Here is an 18639-nt window from a genome sequence, read left to right on the forward strand (position 1 = left end):
ACTTCTAACTCTCTCCACGGATGCTTCCACATCAGACTTATCTAACATTGTATACAAACCTTTTCTGTTGGTATTCTACTTCTAACCCTCTCCACAGATGCTTCCACGTCAGACTTATCTAACATTGTATACAAACCTTTTCTGTTGGTATTCTACTTCTAACTCTCTCCACAGATGCTTCCACGTCAGACTTATCTAACATTGTATACAAACCTTTTCTGTTGGTATTCTACTTCTAACCCTCTCCACAGATGCTTCCACGTCAGACTTATCTAACATTGTATACAAACCTTTTCTGTTGGTATTCTACTTCTAACCCTCTCCACAGATGCTTCCACGTCAGACTTATCTAACATTGTATACAAACCTTTTCTGTTGGTATTCTACTTCTAACTCTCTCCACAGATGCTTCCACGTCAGACTTATCTAACATTGTATACAAACCTTTTCTGTTGGTATTCTACTTCTAACTCTCTCCACAGATGCTTCCACATCAGACTTATCTAACATTGTATACAAACCTTTTCTGTTGGTATTCTACTTCTAACTCTCTCCACGGATGCTTCCACATCAGACTTGTCTAACATTGTGTACAAACCTTTTCTGTTGGTATTCTACTTCTAACTCTCTCCACAGATGCTTCCACATCAGACTTATCTAACATTGTATACAAACCTTTCCTGTTGGTATTCTACTTCTAACTCTCTCCACAGATGCTTCCACATCAGACTTATCTAACATTGTATACAAACCTTTTCTGTTGGTATTCTACTTCTAACTCTCTCCACAGATGCTTCCACGTCAGACTTATCTAACATTGTATACAAACCTTATCTGTTGGTATTCTACTTCTAACTCTCTCCACGGATGCTTCCACATCAGACTTATCTAACATTGTATACAAACCTTTTCTGTTGGTATTCTACTTCTAACCCTCTCCACAGATGCTTCCACGTCAGACTTATCTAACATTGTATACAAACCTTTTCTGTTGGTATTCTACTTCTAACTCTCTCCACAGATGCTTCCACGTCAGACTTATCTAACATTGTATACAAACCTTTTCTGTTGGTATTCTACTTCTAACCCTCTCCACAGATGCTTCCACGTCAGACTTATCTAACATTGTATACAAACCTTTTCTGTTGGTATTCTACTTCTAACCCTCTCCACAGATGCTTCCACGTCAGACTTATCTAACATTGTATACAAACCTTTTCTGTTGGTATTCTACTTCTAACTCTCTCCACAGATGCTTCCACGTCAGACTTATCTAACATTGTATACAAACCTTTTCTGTTGGTATTCTACTTCTAACTCTCTCCACAGATGCTTCCACATCAGACTTATCTAACATTGTATACAAACCTTTTCTGTTGGTATTCTACTTCTAACCCTCTCCACAGATGCTTCCACGTCAGACTTATCTAACATTGTATACAAACCTTTTCTGTTGGTATTCTACTTCTAACTCTCTCCACAGATGCTTCCACATCAGACTTATCTAACATTGTATACAAACCTTTTCTGTTGGTATTCTACTTCTAACCCTCTCCACAGATGCTTCCACGTCAGACTTATCTAACATTGTATAACGTAGTAAAATCCTGGCAAAGTCTTCCTCAGATATAGTCTTCAACCCTTTAGAGAACTCCATGAACTCTAACTCTATAACTTCAGCCTGTAAATTCTCCATGAACCTGATGAAAATAATACATATATATTTCTTTTCCCTTTCAGAAGGTAACATTATGGGTGTATTTGTGTCAGAGCTGCATTTTAGTCAAATGTGTCCATAACATTCTACCATTCATTTATTATTCTTTTAAGGGTGTGAGAACTCGTCAAACACAACAAAACGTTTTCCTCAACCTTTCAAATATTTTAAATGATTAAAGTGAACATTTCTATTTGTATATTAAAGTGGGTGGGTTTTTTTGGCTGAATTTTGATTTTACTGCAATTTTTTTTCAAAATCTGTTACATTTATTCACTGCTTTTGTAGACCTATCAACTTAGAGCTAGACATATTGTAAGGATAACTATATATTGTGGAAGACAATGTGTTGATCTCATGTGTATGTTTTTTTTGTTTGTTCCTGCATCTCTTGACCATACCTGTTCAGAGCATATCCTTTTATTTGTACATTGTAACCTGTGTAATCCGACACAGTGGGGGACTAGAAAAAAATGTTGAAATTAAGCAGGTTGTCAGAATACTCAGGTTTTTATCAGCAAGGATAGGCATATTTTGGGACCATGAGAATGTGTCGGTTAAAGCAGGGTGTTTGAATACTCAGGATAAGGCAGGTTACACTGTATTTGGGGCACAATATATAATTACCTGCTGAAATCATCATACTGCATTGTATCATTTCCTTTAGGTCCGAAGAAATGAATCAACAATGTTGTATCTGGTATGGGCTCTAAATTCTGTTCAAAATAAAATCATAGCAAAGTTTATATATACTTCCACAAACATACATAAACATATTCATTTCACATAACAATGTTACAGTCACAATAATAGTAGAATAAAATTGGGTGAAAGAACTCCAAAAAAAAAATGTAATATACTGGAAAAAAAATCAGGAACAAGTTGCTTTTTATCTATTTTTTGACAAATGACTGAGATTTTTGTAATATGAGATAATTTTTTTTATCTTTAAATGAAAGGGTGTTGACAATGCAATCAAATCACAACAAAAGCAAAGAAAAAAGACGTGCAAAAATGTCTATTGCCGTACATGCACAGCTTATAAATTAGTATTTTAGTTCTTTGTTGTTCTGCTTTGATTCAGAACACAAACACTTCTATCTGTTAAAAAGCACATCTACATGTATCTTAAAACAGTAAGTTACTGCCAGTTAAACTTGTTGAAATTAAAATTCTGTTTTAATGAACTTGAAAAAATCTTGCAAGACTAAATTGATAAAATTTCAGTCCTTGTTGAAAACTAAAAATTCTGTTGTAATGAACTTGAAAAATCTTTCAAGATTAAATTGATAAATATTCAGCCCTTCTCTCAGTAGCAAGGGATAACTGAGACTAATAGACATTCTAAGTGACCAACACCGCCTCCAATCCAAACTGACATTTTTTCTGTATTGACCTCAAGAACTTAATGAGTGTATTATATTCTAGAAATATTCAACAAATTTAACTGTATTCAACAATTATGCATGATAGACATGCAAAAATCAAACTAAAATAAATGTTTGTTTTATGTACACAAGTAGTAAATCGATAGATGAATGTAAGAGACTCTGACCTTGGTGATCAGACGGCATCAAATACAAAATAAAATATTTAACATTGCTGCAAGCGATAACATTTCATTTTGTTCTTTTCCCCAACTGGTTTATCTAAACTACAAGAAGTGTTTTTAATTGATCCTGACAATATATTTCAGACTAGAACCATTAAAGAGTTTGATGTTCATGAAGGCTGTCGGTCAGATGCAGAAAAGTATGTTATCTATTTATTTTCACTACCAATTCTGATCATTTTAGTACCTAAGCTACCCATGTTATAAATCACATTAACCTGAATTCTTTTTAAAATTTAGGTGTATGTCAAGTATATTATCAATGAAGACTTAAGTAAATCATTGATCAGACTAACATTACCATACTAAAGGTTGCAATTCTGTAAATATATAATTTTATTCAAAGGTCAAAATATAGGGCTGTTTGTCATGTTTACAACATTTATATGCTCTGAACTTGTTAAGAGTTTAAACTTATACTAAACTTCTATACTACCCGTAACTCCACTTTTGAACCTCTTAAGAATTAAATTTAAGGCGCTACCATGTTTTTCTATACTAGTAACATTGCCAAGTGATGTCTCTATGAGATGAAACACAGAGATCATATCTGGGAACAAGTACATTAACAAATTAACATATTTATGAATATGAATCAATATGATACATGTATACCCCAAAAGAGGTGTGGTTTCAGAAACAGCTGTATTTACAAAGTGCAACCTATATCAAACAAAAAGTGTGGACACACTTAATTGTCTCACTGACTGAACAATTAACAATAAATCAATAATTTTACAGATCATGAAAACTGAGGTGAAATGACACCATGCATTTCTTTATAATACCCATAAATAATGTTATTGACCAATGAAGGGCTGTTTCATGTACAGGGAATGAATACAATGTAACTGACAAATGCATGACCAACAACTCATATTACAACAAAATCATATATAACAGTTAAATATCATCATATATCTCCATCATTAAACTTACATGTAAGTGAAAGTGACATAAAAGTAATCACAAATGTTTAGAACAGCAGGAAGACTAAGATCTTGCTTCCTGCAACTAATATATCACATGCAAGACAAAAAAATATAAAAACAAACAACAAATATATATCATGGCATTGACCCTCATTTCTAACAGAACCAAACAAAATATGATAAAAATCTGTGAAATGTCATTATAATTGTAGATTTTTGTCATGGATATATATTGTTAGTAATGATCAGTGACAAAACATAAGATGCTACAGATATGTGTTTCCGACTGACACAAAGTTTACCCGTAAGAAAGCTTCTACTAAAACATGACCCCTTGTTCCTTTAGTGGGAGTATCCTGTTACAACAATGACAAAACATAGAAATAATACAAGTATAAAATCTATAAATATCTGAAGAATGAAAAACAACAATTTCTATAAACTTTCCTAAACACAAACTTACCGTCCTAAACAACTATAATGAACAGATAATTGGCAAACATTCATTTTATTGAAGCTTAATTCCTGACAAACAACAACTAAACTATTCATAAAATCAAATATCAAGCTGATTTGATTGATTGATTGTTGGTTGCTTAATGTTCAGTGGCAAATATTTCATGTATGTTCAGGATGGGTGGCTGGTTTGATGAGATTCAATTTGATGATGATGATAAATGGCTGTTAAATGTCCAGCGGCAAATTGAATGTATATTCAGGACAAGAACATGTTAGAAGTGATAAGGATATTAACCCTGCCTTGTACAAGACTGACACGCTAAGTTGGAGTGTTAGCATGCTAGTTCATCGTTCCTAAAAATCAGCAGGAAAAAAAATTTGTTCCCCTACCTAGACTCATTTTTGCGACTCAGTTGGCAAGTCCTCATTCCAATCCTTAAATGTAGCACGCTTACATAGAAGTCGCAAATACCCATTTCAAAGTCTTTGGTCTGAACTGGCTTGGGTTCAAACACATGGCCTCCCCTACTAAATGTGAAGATTGTATTGTAGGTGACCATCAAACTTGTTAGTTTGAATTTGATTCAAGTATATCTGTTCACAAAATGTGTTAATAATGAATCTTTTCTTATGAGACAATACTAATAACAAGAATGTGCAGAGTTTCAAATATCTAGATGTGATACATCCAAATTGGTCACATACTGTTATTTTGACCAGACTTGTTAAAGGCTGTGCCATTAACTATAACTGCTTACATTCACTTCATTTGAACTTTGGTGGATAGTTGTCTCATATTTCTTATGTTAAGGAGAGAAACCTTTTACCAATGTATCATGTGTATATAGATGATAAGTAAATATGAATGCATATGAAAATATTAAGATAAAATAAACATACTTTACGTGTAATAGCTTGGGCTGTATCTTGTTGCTGATTACTAAACACACCTTCCAACTGTAAAATTGTTAATGGGATGAAAACACAGGTAAGCAATTAATAAAACAAAAATATAGGTAAAAATGAGGCAAAGATAAACAAATAATAAACAAAAAAGGGAGATAACCCAATTACTAATGCAAACTTGTCAGTTTAAACATTTAAAATGAAACTAGCTGCACCAGTCTGAAAATCATATGTATTGTAAAATAAGATGGTGTCTTACATAAGACATTGGAGCCCTCATCATTATGGCAAGAATAAATCATCTATAATATTTAAGTTGGCTATTTGTGATTGACAATTGTTTTTTATACTATATAGTTTTATGTGTTCAGATTAAACTGTTTGGAAAAGTTCCTAGAATCGTTTACAGGAAACTTTTCAGTCTACACTATAAAAAACATAAAAGTGACCATGTCATCCTAGCATTCATGTAATATTTATTTGGAGTTTCATATCAAGTCTTAATCAAATCTTTTATACATTGCATGAATTTTTGCCACATCATTTTGCATGTCGAAATTTCCTACGACCTTTTTAATTTTTTCCCTTTGTCTTTTTTTATCTTAGTTAAATTTTGAACTTTTGGTGCTTCATGGTTTTTTTTAACCAACAACATATCTGTTCAATCTATTTTCACCTTAGACAATGCAAACCTGCTGAATGTTTTTCTATGAGTTGTTCTCCAGAATTACTTTTTATGATCATTTTGTATGCTTGAGACGCCAGTTGAGTTGAAAATTACACCAATTCAGTTTTATGTTTTAAACTATTCATAACAGCTAATCGATACTGTTATACCACTTCATTTGATAAGTCACAAAATGCATTTTTAACCCATTTATACTTCAAAAATGTTTCTCTAACTTAAATTAACTAAGTTAAAGGTGCAAACATTACTCTGGAAGTATGCTGTAGTGCTAATGGAATTGTACTTCGTAAAGAATAAATTCCTCTTAACCTTTTCCATAATGTGTATATTGTATTCAGAAATCTTATTAACAAAAGTGTAAATTATGCACAGAACAGACAGTGAGTTAATGCCCTTTGCTTTAAGCCTGCTTCCTAATGGCAAATCATCACATTCTGGGATCAATAATGATGTCAACAATGTAACAGAATTAAATTAAGGTACGAAAAACTGCCATGTTCAAATTTCATTCTCCCATGCAGAGTTATCTGTCTTTGCTCTCTCTCAGAGATGGGAGATTGGATCAAATTAATGTAACAGTCCTAATTCTTAATCATTTCCTGGTAATATAGATATTGTTATTTACAACAGCGACCATGATATTTTGGGTAATTATATATTATATATATATATATATTAAGGAGTGAGGTCCAGATTGCAGACAGAGGCTCAGTGCAGACACATATATAAACAACATAAACATACTGGGAAATTGTTATGTGTTTGTGTGTTTGTGTGTGTGTGGTGTTACAATGGTCACCAGACAAATTCCTAACTACCAGAACTCAATTGACCAAACGTTACAATACTCTGTCCTTCATATCACCAAAGTTAAAATTCCTTTTTTTTTCTTTTTTCCAAAATATTTACATTTATCGATCTACAAATGAAAGATATAAAATCCTGTAGATTCATTTATTTTCGTGGGTATCAATAGTCCATTTGCCAATTACCGATTTGATTCTATTATAACACACGTTTTAAACAAATTACTTCCCTTTGTCAATTGAGACTGGTTCCATACCGGACAAGATTCCCTTTTGCCAATGCAAAGCATGATGAATTGAAAGTGATGTATCCGCGGTTTAACTAATTTTTCATGAAAAATAATTTCTGATGTTAAAAGTATTTAGCTAAACAACAAATTAATGTAATTAAAAGATTTGAAAACCTTATAGATTACTCAAATTACGCACAGGTAAATTTGATCTGTCTGCTAGCTCTCCATTGTAAATAAAAAAATAATGATTGTCAAAAGGGAGACAACCAAATTAGGGATCTCTAATTACAGGGTCATTTACGGGAATTGGCAAATACCGGTAGCCTATTTTTGTGGATTGACGAAACTTGCATTTTTGTGGATATTTGATTCTGTGGTTTTGCTCGGTATTCAAAAGCCATGTAAAATTTGAAATCTGGTGAATTTGTGGTTTACATGTATCTACGAAAACCACGAAAATTGGTATCCAACGAATAATAATGAATCCAAAGTAACAGTGTGTCAATGGATGACATACAAGCAGCATTCATCAAAAAAAGTTTAAGATTATTTTTTTTAAATATATTTTTCATGATCATGAACGCTTAATTTTGTTTTACTTTTACTTTGGTTATCCAAAATTAAGTAGATAGGAGTTAAAAAGAATTTTGTTATAGATTTGTCATTTGTCTCTAGCTGTGTTTGGTGACAAGAAAACGTTGATGGTAAAGTTTGGTCAATAAAGTACTACTACTTCTACTACTACTACTATATGACCAAGTATCAACATACACAGGATATTGCTGCTTTGCAGTACACTAAATATTGCTGATTAAACAATAAATTGTATACCAAGATCAGGTGTATGTAGATTCACATAAAGAAAGCTTTTAAAACATTGCAATTTGTCAAACTAAAAAGTAAATCCTTATATACATTTGTAAGTATTCATTAAAAAACATGTCACAAAACAAGGCAAATGCTACTAAAGACAAAGTACTCTATGCTATCATTACAAAAGATATTAAATCAGTGTAAAATATCTGATTTAGTTCTAATTAAAAAAATTAAAAAATGCATTAACCTCTAACATGCTTTAGTCTATAACATGCCTGTTACATTTCTCAATAATTTCAATGTTTTATACCCTGTTTACCTGTATGGATCCATTGATATCTAGCATGCTAAGGTCAAACCCAATTGAGCCTAATATCTAAGCATAATAACAAGCAATAATCTGACAGAAACATAACTAAGCACTTAAACTCAGATCAGAAATCAATGGAAAGTAAACACAATCAAAACTTGCAGCACAGCAATAGATTCATCCCAGATTTAAAAAAAATAAAATAAAAGAAACCATCCATATGACCTCGATGATACAGATCTAGAATACTGAATGTATCAAAGATGGAAATAACATGTAAATCAACTGATATACATATTACTTAATCAGATACAGTATCCAAAACTCTCATTTTCTGCTATTTTACTAAAGATATATGGCAAAGTGAAAAAAAAAAGCTCAAAGCTTTTTTTTTTTACTCTTATCTTTTCCCCATTTTTTATTTTATTTTAAGAAATGATTTTTGGTGTAGATAATGCTCATATAAGAAACTAGAACTAGAACTAATATTTAATTCTGTATTTTAATTTTTCTGCATGGTAGGAAATAATATACCAACTTAAGCCTTTGTTTTTTATTATATTTTAAGACATATAAGAAAAGCCTATGATTGATGTATGAATCTTTTCTATTTTATACTTTAGCAAATTGAACAGTTACCAGTATAATCCTTATTAACATGACAGTTTTTATCTTGTCTAGCTGACGTTTAAACAAATATTTCTTGTTTATATAATATTAAAGACCATCTACCAGTATGGACTCATGCGCATGGTTAGCAGTATAGGATAGCATGCAGGCAATGCGGACACAAAAATGATGCAAATGAGAATGGCGGCAGAAAGGCTTCAGAAGTAGATAAATCATTCATGAAAGCTATCAACGCTAAAAATGTTTCATGTATTTATTAAGCGTTATTTTATCATTATTCTATTTTCATTGTTAGAACGTTATTTCTCATTTAAATGCAATTTCAATTGAATATTTTTTAATGGGTATAAAAATATATAGATATCTTATTTATCATGTTTATTTATTTAAGTTTCTTAAATGATTTAGTACTTCTTAAGCCTTTCGGGATATAATTTGCCTTTGCATAGGATTTGAACATACATCTAAAATTGCCTGCAATTTGGCACGTGGTCGAGGAACAAATTTACGTTCCTGTGGGGGCAGAGCGAAGAATGATTCCAACTGAAAGAAACAAGATCAAAATATGTATAAAATAAACAAAAAATCTCAGTACAAGCAAATAAATAAAATTATTACGATGAAGAAAAACAATGGCATAGTGTGAACGTGTCTTAATTAAAGTCATGCATGGTATCGGTGGAAGGTTAAAGGTCACTAAATAACCCTGCTGTCGTAACCTATACCTTCAGACTATCAGTAGCATGGACTCTTCTGTTTTCTATGTCTATTTTCAAGATCTGTGGTTGAAGAAAATAAGTGAAATCATCCCTAATTAAATTAATGACCAACATCTTTGTCATACATATTCATGACATTTTAAACTTTGATTTTGATTCAATACAATATGTTCTTCTGCTGGTATCGTAAAGTAGAATCAAATGCAACAACTACATATGTCAATTATTTCCCTTTAAATAAAGTTACCTCCCTTAGAAAAGTTGATGCTATGCTTTTTCTATCTAAGTTAATGTGTGTACACAATTGATTTCTAAATTATTCTAAGGTACCAAACTAATTTGAATGTATTCATTTGAATAGAGTAGTTTTGTACAGACATACACAAAATGACAGTGCGTCAACTATATGAGCATTTTATGGTATGGTACTGATTATCATTGTTGTATTTGTGTTTAGTCCTTTATGTTATAATAGAGTCAACTGCTTATACTGGTCTGGTATTCTGTGTACATGCATTGTGTTTTTTTCACCCATTTCAAGTGATAAACAATACCAATTCTTTTTTTATCATCTCATGTTTTTTCCACTTTCAGAATTCGGTATGGACAGAGGATCTTTGATTATTTCTGTGTAATTAATTCATATCATGTTTGGGACCTACCTATTCATTATTTGTTTTGCTCATTGTTGAAGGCAGTATAGTTCCATATGGTTGCGAACATTCTTGACCTTTTGACCTTTTTAGAATTCAACTTGCAGGCTTGACATCTAATTAGGCCTGAGATTTTGTTCAATCTGGTGAAATTCACAATTCATTGGGCACAGACTTCTGGAATGATGGATTTCCTAGGGAATTACAAAACCTGGTCAAGTCGTTAATTTGTTAGATTTTAATATAAACTGCAGTTGTTTACAGATTGTATGTACTGCTCAAGGCGGAGTATTTACAAAAATATTTTAAGGACAACAGCTGGCTCCAATTAAGACTTGAATTTATAAACAATAAAATAAAGTTTAAATATGACAAGTCAGTTAAAAATGTAACCAACAACTTAGAGCTAGTTTATACACAAAGACTTTATACCACTTATATAAAATGTCATATCTTACCAACACAGATACATTTTAATTACATATATATTTAGATACTTTAATTTACAGAGTGATCAATTTAATAGTATTGCAACCTATAAACATCTTTTTCTATTAAGTCAACTTTAAAGAAGATCACTTGGAATAACAAAGAACTTATTTACTTAAAAGGCATTGATTTGGTACACACAAACAACCTACAATTTAAGAGCTTATCTTTCTTATGGGCATTTGTGTATGTGTTAGTTATTTGTTTTTGTGTAGAGTTGCCTCCCTTAGTACAGAAAAACACTATGCCATTGAAAAAGTACTCAAAATATTATACACATAGAAAAAATTTCTACTCGTGTGCATGTGCAATCTAATTTATCCCATCTATATAATGATACAACTACACACCAACTAGAAGAAACAAATATAAATTGTCTTCAACAAAAATCTACCAGAAAGTTGTTTATATTTTTGTATAATGTCAAATACTACTAGATTTACTCGGTGTGAAAGAAGCGATATATAATGTCATGATATTGAAGACTGACGTGTACCCTGGTTAAAACAGGGTGAAAGCCTGAAGCATATTATTTACTTATTACATTAATAATGTGATTTTTTTGTTTCATTATCAGGCCACACAAGTTTGATTTATCTAATTATACATGTAGATGAACAATATACATAAATAATCAATGTTATCTCACTTAAAATAAATTGCAAAGAAGAGTGTATTAAATTTGACAAACATTCTCTAATCTGACAATTTATCAAAATATGGATAAAATTTTTGATTTGAAAAGATACCTCAAATTTATAATAGGAGAGGGAAAAATATCTCACATATTTTTGAAAACTGGATTTTTTTTCACCAACTGAATGCCTATGGAGATAAATCAACAGTGTGTGGTCTATTGAAGCATATAAGACTAGAGATACATATATGCATGTATTATATATTGAACATATTCTGAAACTCAAGGATTATATCGGGAACTATTTACAAAACATTATACATATCATATATTTAATGGTCCAGGATTTACAAGAGTTACACATAACAGATACTTAATGGTCCAGAACTTAATTGTAATACAGTGAAATATGATAATAAACTTGAATAGCAATGCATTTAACCTGATTAAACATGATTCATAAAACAAGTCTCTTTATTCTCCCTGTGAAAACATTGATTATAAACATATCTTTTCTGTGACAAGATTTCCAAATGACGTAACCAACAAAACATGTAAGGGAAACAAACAGTTTGATACCAGAACTTAATCCCGCTATATAAGTCACCCGGCTACATCTCAGCTGATGTCTTTCATTATACTATCTTAATGCTAATCTTATTCACTATAGTGTTGTTGGCTCTACCAAGCTCTGTTGAATGATGATTTATTTGATATTAAAAACTATTATTTCACTCCTATATACAGAATATATGTGAATACAATTGAATTTTAATGTCTTCTGTCTAGTATAGAATGACCTATCACTGTATTGTTGATCAACATGAATAGAAGTAATATATGAGTTCCCTTTATCACATAAAAGTAGGAACTTAAAAACTCTGACTTACAAGTAAAATATGTAACCTTGCAGTCACCGATATATTGGGTTTGCAATCGTTTCAAATGTAGAAATTTATTACTGCAGAAAAAGACAATTTAAAAAAAAAGTTTGATAATTTAAAAAAAAAACAACAAAAAACTAATTTACCCTCTAGGTGGTACAGTGTATAGTAGAATCAAGATATACTGTTAACCAGAGACTTTCTATACTAATATAGAAAGTCCTTCTATACTAATATAGAAAGTCCCTGTGTTAACACACAAAAGTAATTGTCAAAATTCAAAATACATCTCGGTCATTAGATAATAAAACTTGATTAATGAATAAATCCATACTAAAAATTTCATGTTTTCATTTTTCCATGAATACATTTACAAAATGTAGATAATGACAATTAAAATTAGTAGACTAAAGTTTAGAATATTTGAGCAATTTTAATCATCTATATATAAAAGTTTATGGAATGTAAATTCAATAATTAACTCTAAGAGAAACTACTTATCAGATAAATGTTAACATATTTATTTAATTGAACAGGACACCTGCATTAGAGTTATAATTAAGTTTTAATAGTAAAGCAAGGACTGTAAAACATATTTAAATATCAACTTTTTATATTATTTCATTCATAAGCTATCAAAGTAGGTTTGTAAGAATTGCCTCCCTTTGAGCACTCTTTGTTCATAATTTGATGGAAAAATTAGAAAAAGTGACATCTGCAAAGCAAAACAAGGTATGGTATGAGTCGCAAGATCAGAAAAAATCTTATAGTAGAGACCTTGTAAACTTTATAGATTGTAATATGTAAAATACTTGTGCCAGTAAATACGTACAACTAAAAATTCTTTTTTATCCACGATCTGGTTACCATCTGTATCAAACATGTTGAATGCTATTCTGAAACCAGACTTTGGTTCTGTAAAGAGAAAAACAATGTAAAAATAAAATAAACATAAAAACCATTGATTATAAATTTCTTAAAATGTTTAGTTTAAACATATTTATTTATAGTGGATTGGAAAACAAGTTTTAGCAACTTATATTAATCCTTTTTCCACTTTGCGGGTGCGAGTGCTCAGCCTTGTAGCGGCATTAGCCTGCTCTTTTTCGAAATCTACAAGGGTGTCTTTTACATGTAAGAGATATGGCTCTTTCTTAACACAGGTCAGCCATTTATCGTCCCCTTCCGACAGACTATCATCGTTTCCTCAAGACCATACTCGCAAATGGTGTCAAGGGAAAGCCTAAAATTCAGTCCCCGAAATTTTCATCCTGGAACTGGAATCAAAATATTTGATTTACAACAAATAATCTATGTGGGTGCACTGGAAGAGGAAAGACTAAATAGTTGCTGCCTATGTAGTAGATACACTTGTGACTGTGTAACACCCATTTGATGTATAGAGATTAAAACATGGCCTTTTCCATATCGGCCCGGGTATCATCCAGAGACCCCCATATCAGCCCGAGACGTAGTTGAGGGATGATACCTGTGCCGATATGGAAAAGGTCATGTATTTATCACTTTTTCATATACTTCCGACATGCATGGCAAATTAACAAATAAAATAACTAAAACAGTCATAAACTTTATAAAAAACTTAAATTATGAATTAAACAAATAAATGCCCAACAATAACACCGCTACCTCCATATTTATTTATGTTACTATTTCCAATAAAAGCATCTTGAACAGTTTTATGATAATTATTACTCCATGTTTGTTGTACTAAAAAATTAATGGCATTTGTTAGCAAGTACTAAACTGTCCAAACAAATGTTCCCGTAAATTTTGACGTCGTCATAAAAAAGATCTGACGTCACAATGGAAAAGTAAACAACCAATACTGGAAATACCGGAAGTAACTTGCACAAGAGGCACTTTTATGGGTTTTGTGCACGAGATGCCCCTGATATGGGTTATCAGCCCGGGTGGGAAATAATGGCTTGTGTACTTCCGCTCATTACACATATGCAAAAGCTATCATGTCAATGCTAAGTATATGATAAATCTATTTAACAACAAATTATTGTGGTCAAAAGACTCACTACTTTAAGCAATTTGATCTTTTTTCTTCAGTGCATGCAAAGCATGAAAAATGCTGGATATCGAAATCACATTAATAGCATATTGCAATATGTGTAAATGATGTATTCATCTTATAAACTCCATAATAGCTAGGAGATAACCTGAAAATATCAAAGAATAAATTCACCGATTCGAGTACTTCATCTAGTTTCTTGGTTGAAGGTCTTCCTATTTGCCTTGTTGAAGGTGTTCTGATTTGCCTTGTTGAGGGTCCTCCTATTTGCCTTGCTGAAGGTCTTCTGATTTGCCTTGTTGAAGGTCTTCCTATTTGCCTTGTTGAAGGTCTTCTGATTTGCCTTGTTGAAGGTCTTCTGATTTGCCTTGTTGAGGGTCCTCCTATTTGCCTTGTTGAAGGTCTTCCTATTTGCCTTGTTGAAGGTCTTCTGATTTGCCTAATTGAAGGTCTTCTGATTTGCCTTGTGGAAGGTCTTCTGATTTGCCTTGTTGAAGGTCTTCTGATTTGCCTTGTTGAAGGTCTTCTGATTTGCCTTATGGAAGGTCTTCTGATTTGCCTTGTTGAAGGTTTTCTGATTTGCCTTGTTGAAGGTCTTCTGATTTGCCTCGTTGAAGGTCTTCTGATGTGCCTTGTTGAAGAGGTCTTCTGATTTGCCTCATTGAAGAGGTCTTCTGATTTGCCTCGTTGAAGAGGTCTTCTGATTTGCCTCGTTGAAGGTCTTCTGATTTGCCTTATTGAAGAGGTCTTCTTATTTGCCTCATTGAAGAGGTCTTCTGATTTGCCTCGTTGAAGGTCTTCTGATTTGCCTTGTTGAAGAGGTCTTCTGATTTGCCTCGTTGAAGAGGTCTTCTGATTTGCCTCGTTGAAGGTCTTCTGATTTGCCTTGTTGAAGAGGTTTTCTGATTTGCCTCGTTGAAGAGGTCTTCTGATTTGCCTCGTTAAAGGTCTTCTGATTTGCCTCGTTGAAGAGGTCTTCTGGTTTGCCTCATTGAAGAGGTCTTCTGATTTGCCTCGTTGAAGAGGTCTTCTGATTTGCCTCGTTGAAGGTCTTCTGATTTGCCTTGTTGAAGAGGTCTTCTGATTTGCCTTGTGGAAGGTCTTCTGATTTGCCTCATTGAAGAGGTCTTCTGATTTGCCTCATTGAAGAGGTCTTCTGATTTGCCTCGTTGAAGAGGTCTTCTGATTTGCCCCGTTGAAGGTCTTCCGATTTGAATTGTTGAACAAACCCTTGTTCTTATTTTAACAGAACATGGGATGAACATATGTGACTTCACAATTAAAATCTGAACATCACCAGAAATTTAAATGGTCATTTTGTACAGATAAAAAATCAGGCCGTTCTTTTTATTGTGTTTTACATGTAATTTTAGGGCCTTTTATAGCTTGTTATGTGGTATGGGATTTGACCATTGTTGAGGGTGATGTACTGTGTCATCATGTCTGGTCTCATTGGCAATCATATCACATCATCTTATTTCTATATTGGTGTTGCTCCCTGTTGGAAATTAAATAAAATCTCTCTAAAAGTAGGTTTATATGTATCTGTTTATTTTCTGTCATGAAACAGTTGCTTTTTTTCTAGAGTTTTTTCTTTGTCCAATCAAAATGGCAGCCTTTAAAACAAATCTTATAGGTCTGCAAGTACAAAAGTTCATAATTTTTCCATCTGAATCAAAATATTTCACAATCATCCACTCTATAAACCAGGTGCTCCGCAGGGCGCAGCTTTATACGACCGCAGAGGTCGAACCCTGAACAGTTGGGGCAAGTATGGACAAAACATTCAAGCATGATACAGCTCTGAATTTGGATTGTGATCAAATTTTTGACATTACATGGTTTTTTTTTACACAAAACAAATGCCAAGATTTTACAAATCAATTAAAGATTTCTTCTTCAAACTTTTTAAATCTAAAATTAAATAGTTGACACAGCATAGGTTTCTGACACAGAATGAATGTGGTCTAATGAACTTAAAAGGTTTTTTTTGCCTTTGAGCAAATCACTATGCTGTTGAATATTAATCCTCTCAAAAAAATGTTTGAAGAAATTTTCTTTTTATTTATGAAATCTGAAATGAGAAAAATTTAACCCCCCCCCTTTTTTTTCACATCCCCGTTTCCCTTTTTCAAAACTGATATCAATTCAAATTTCTAATGGAGTTTGCAACAATAACTACTCATTTAAATACATCATAAAATATTAAGATGTAAAAAAACTGCTTGTTATCACTGAATGGTAAAGATTATTTAAATTTATCAGTTGGTAGTAAAAAGTGTATATACATTGTATATTGTATATAACAAAGATTTAAGTTGATTCTGGACAAAGAAAGATAACTCCAATTAAAAAAATTCTTGCTATTGCACAAATAGGATATTTCTTGCTTACTATTCTGGACAAAGAAAGATAACTCTAATTAAAAAAAAATTTGCTATTTCACAATATTGTGCAATTAGATATTTCTTGCCATTGCACAATACTGTGCAATTGAAAAGACTTGCTATTGCACAATACTTAATATAATAATTTTAGATCCTGATTTGGACCAACTTGAAAACTGGGCCCATAATCAAAAATCTAAGTACATGTTTAGATTCAGCATATCAAAGAGGCCCAAGAATTCAATTTTTGTTAAAATCAAACTTAGTTTAATTTTGGACCCTTTGGACTTTAATGTAGAATTTGAAATTTGAAAACAGGACCAAAAATGAAGAATCTACATACACAGTTAGATTTGGCATATCAAAGAACCCCAAGGATTCAATTTTTGATGAAATCAAACAAAGTTTAATTTTGGACCCTTTGGACCTTAATGTAGACCAATTTGAAAACTGGACCAAAAAAACTTCAATAATCAAGAATCTAAGTACATTTTTAGATTCAACATATCAAAGAACCCAACCGATTCATTTTTTGTCAAAATCAAACTAAGTTTAATTTTGGAATCTTTGGACCTTAATGTAGACCAATTTGAAAACGGGACCAAAAGTTGAGAATCTACATATACAGTTAGATTCGGCATATCAAAGAACCCCAATTATTCAATTTTGATGAAATCAAACAAAGTTTAATTTTGGACCCTTTGGGCCCCTTTTTCCTAAACTGTTGGGACCAAAACTCCCAAAATCAATACCAACCTTCCTTTTATGGTCATAAGCCTTGTGTTTAAATTTCATAGATTTGTATTTACTTATACTAACATTATAGTGCGAAAACCAAGAAAAATGCTTATTTGGGTCCCTTTTTGGCCCCTAATTCCTAATCTGTTGGGTCCTAAACTCCCAAAATAAATACCAACCTTCCTTTTGTGGTCATAAACATTGTGTTTAAATTTCATAGATTTCCATTTACTTAACCTAAGGTTATTGTGCAAAAACCAAGAAAAATGCTTATTTGGGCCCTTTATTGGCCCCTTATTCCTAAAATGTTGGGACCAAAACTCCCAAAATCAATACCAACCTTCCTTTTATGGTCATAAACCTTGTGTTAAAATTTCATAGATTTCTATTCACTTTTACTAAAGTTAGAGTGCGAAAACTAAAAGTATTCGGACGCCGGACGACGACGACGACGACGACGCAGACGCCAACGTGATAGCAATATACGACGAAAATTTTTTCAAAATTTGCGGTCGTATAAAAATTGCTACACTTGGTATAAATCTGATACTGACAAATGTCATACCTACAAAGCAATGTCTAAACAAGCATATTCAGAGCATGGCATAACACAAATTATATCTTAAGCATGTTATTCTTTTGCCATGTTCTAATTCTTATTGTGTCATGATTAAAAAAAAATTCTCTTAAACTTTCAAAACAGTCAAAAAAGATGAAAAACATCTAAATCAAAATGTTGTATGCCTTTCTTATATAAATTCTTTTAGTAAAATGTGGATGTCCTCATGTGGATAACAGGAAACTGGCAAGCATTTATCTTATGTTAAATATATAGTAGCAAAATTAATATCAGTAAAATAAACTTGTCGGAAATGGAAGAGAATCATGTCAAAACCATTAATACTTTTTATGGCCCAACTTTTAGTTGTACTTTTACATAATGAATTTAAAGAATTCAATTCTTAAATTATGTATGTCATTT

The 18639-nt window shown here is 32.0% G+C and overlaps 1 protein-coding gene across 9 annotated transcripts in view; it reads right to left on the reverse strand.

Annotated features, from left to right (window-relative positions):
* The window catches only part of LOC139484692 (calcium uptake protein 3, mitochondrial-like), a 79640-nt gene that overhangs the window by 12707 nt on the left and 48294 nt on the right, over window positions 1-18639 (reverse strand). For 2 of the 9 annotated variants that reach the window (XR_011655137.1, XM_071268560.1), the window contains exons 5-9: window positions 13324-13406; window positions 9572-9652; window positions 5621-5677; window positions 2345-2433; window positions 1523-1700 (exon numbers count right to left, since the gene is read on the reverse strand). Coding sequence is in view for 8 of the 9 variants with exons in the window: in XM_071268560.1 (XP_071124661.1) it covers window positions 1523-1700; window positions 2345-2433; window positions 5621-5677; window positions 9572-9652; window positions 13324-13406 (488 nt within the window). In the remaining variant the exon portion in view is untranslated. Of the gene's footprint in view, window positions 1-1522; window positions 1701-2344; window positions 2434-4563; window positions 4618-5620; window positions 5678-9571; window positions 9653-9834; window positions 9889-13323; window positions 13407-18639 lie in introns of all 9 variants that reach the window. The other 7 variants (XM_071268558.1, XM_071268559.1, XM_071268562.1 and 4 more) reach the window with 7 other exon arrangements.

The sequence above is a fragment of the Mytilus edulis genome, chromosome 8 (assembly GCF_963676685.1).
Source record: "Mytilus edulis chromosome 8, xbMytEdul2.2, whole genome shotgun sequence".
Lineage (NCBI taxonomy): Eukaryota > Metazoa > Mollusca > Bivalvia > Mytilida > Mytilidae > Mytilus > Mytilus edulis.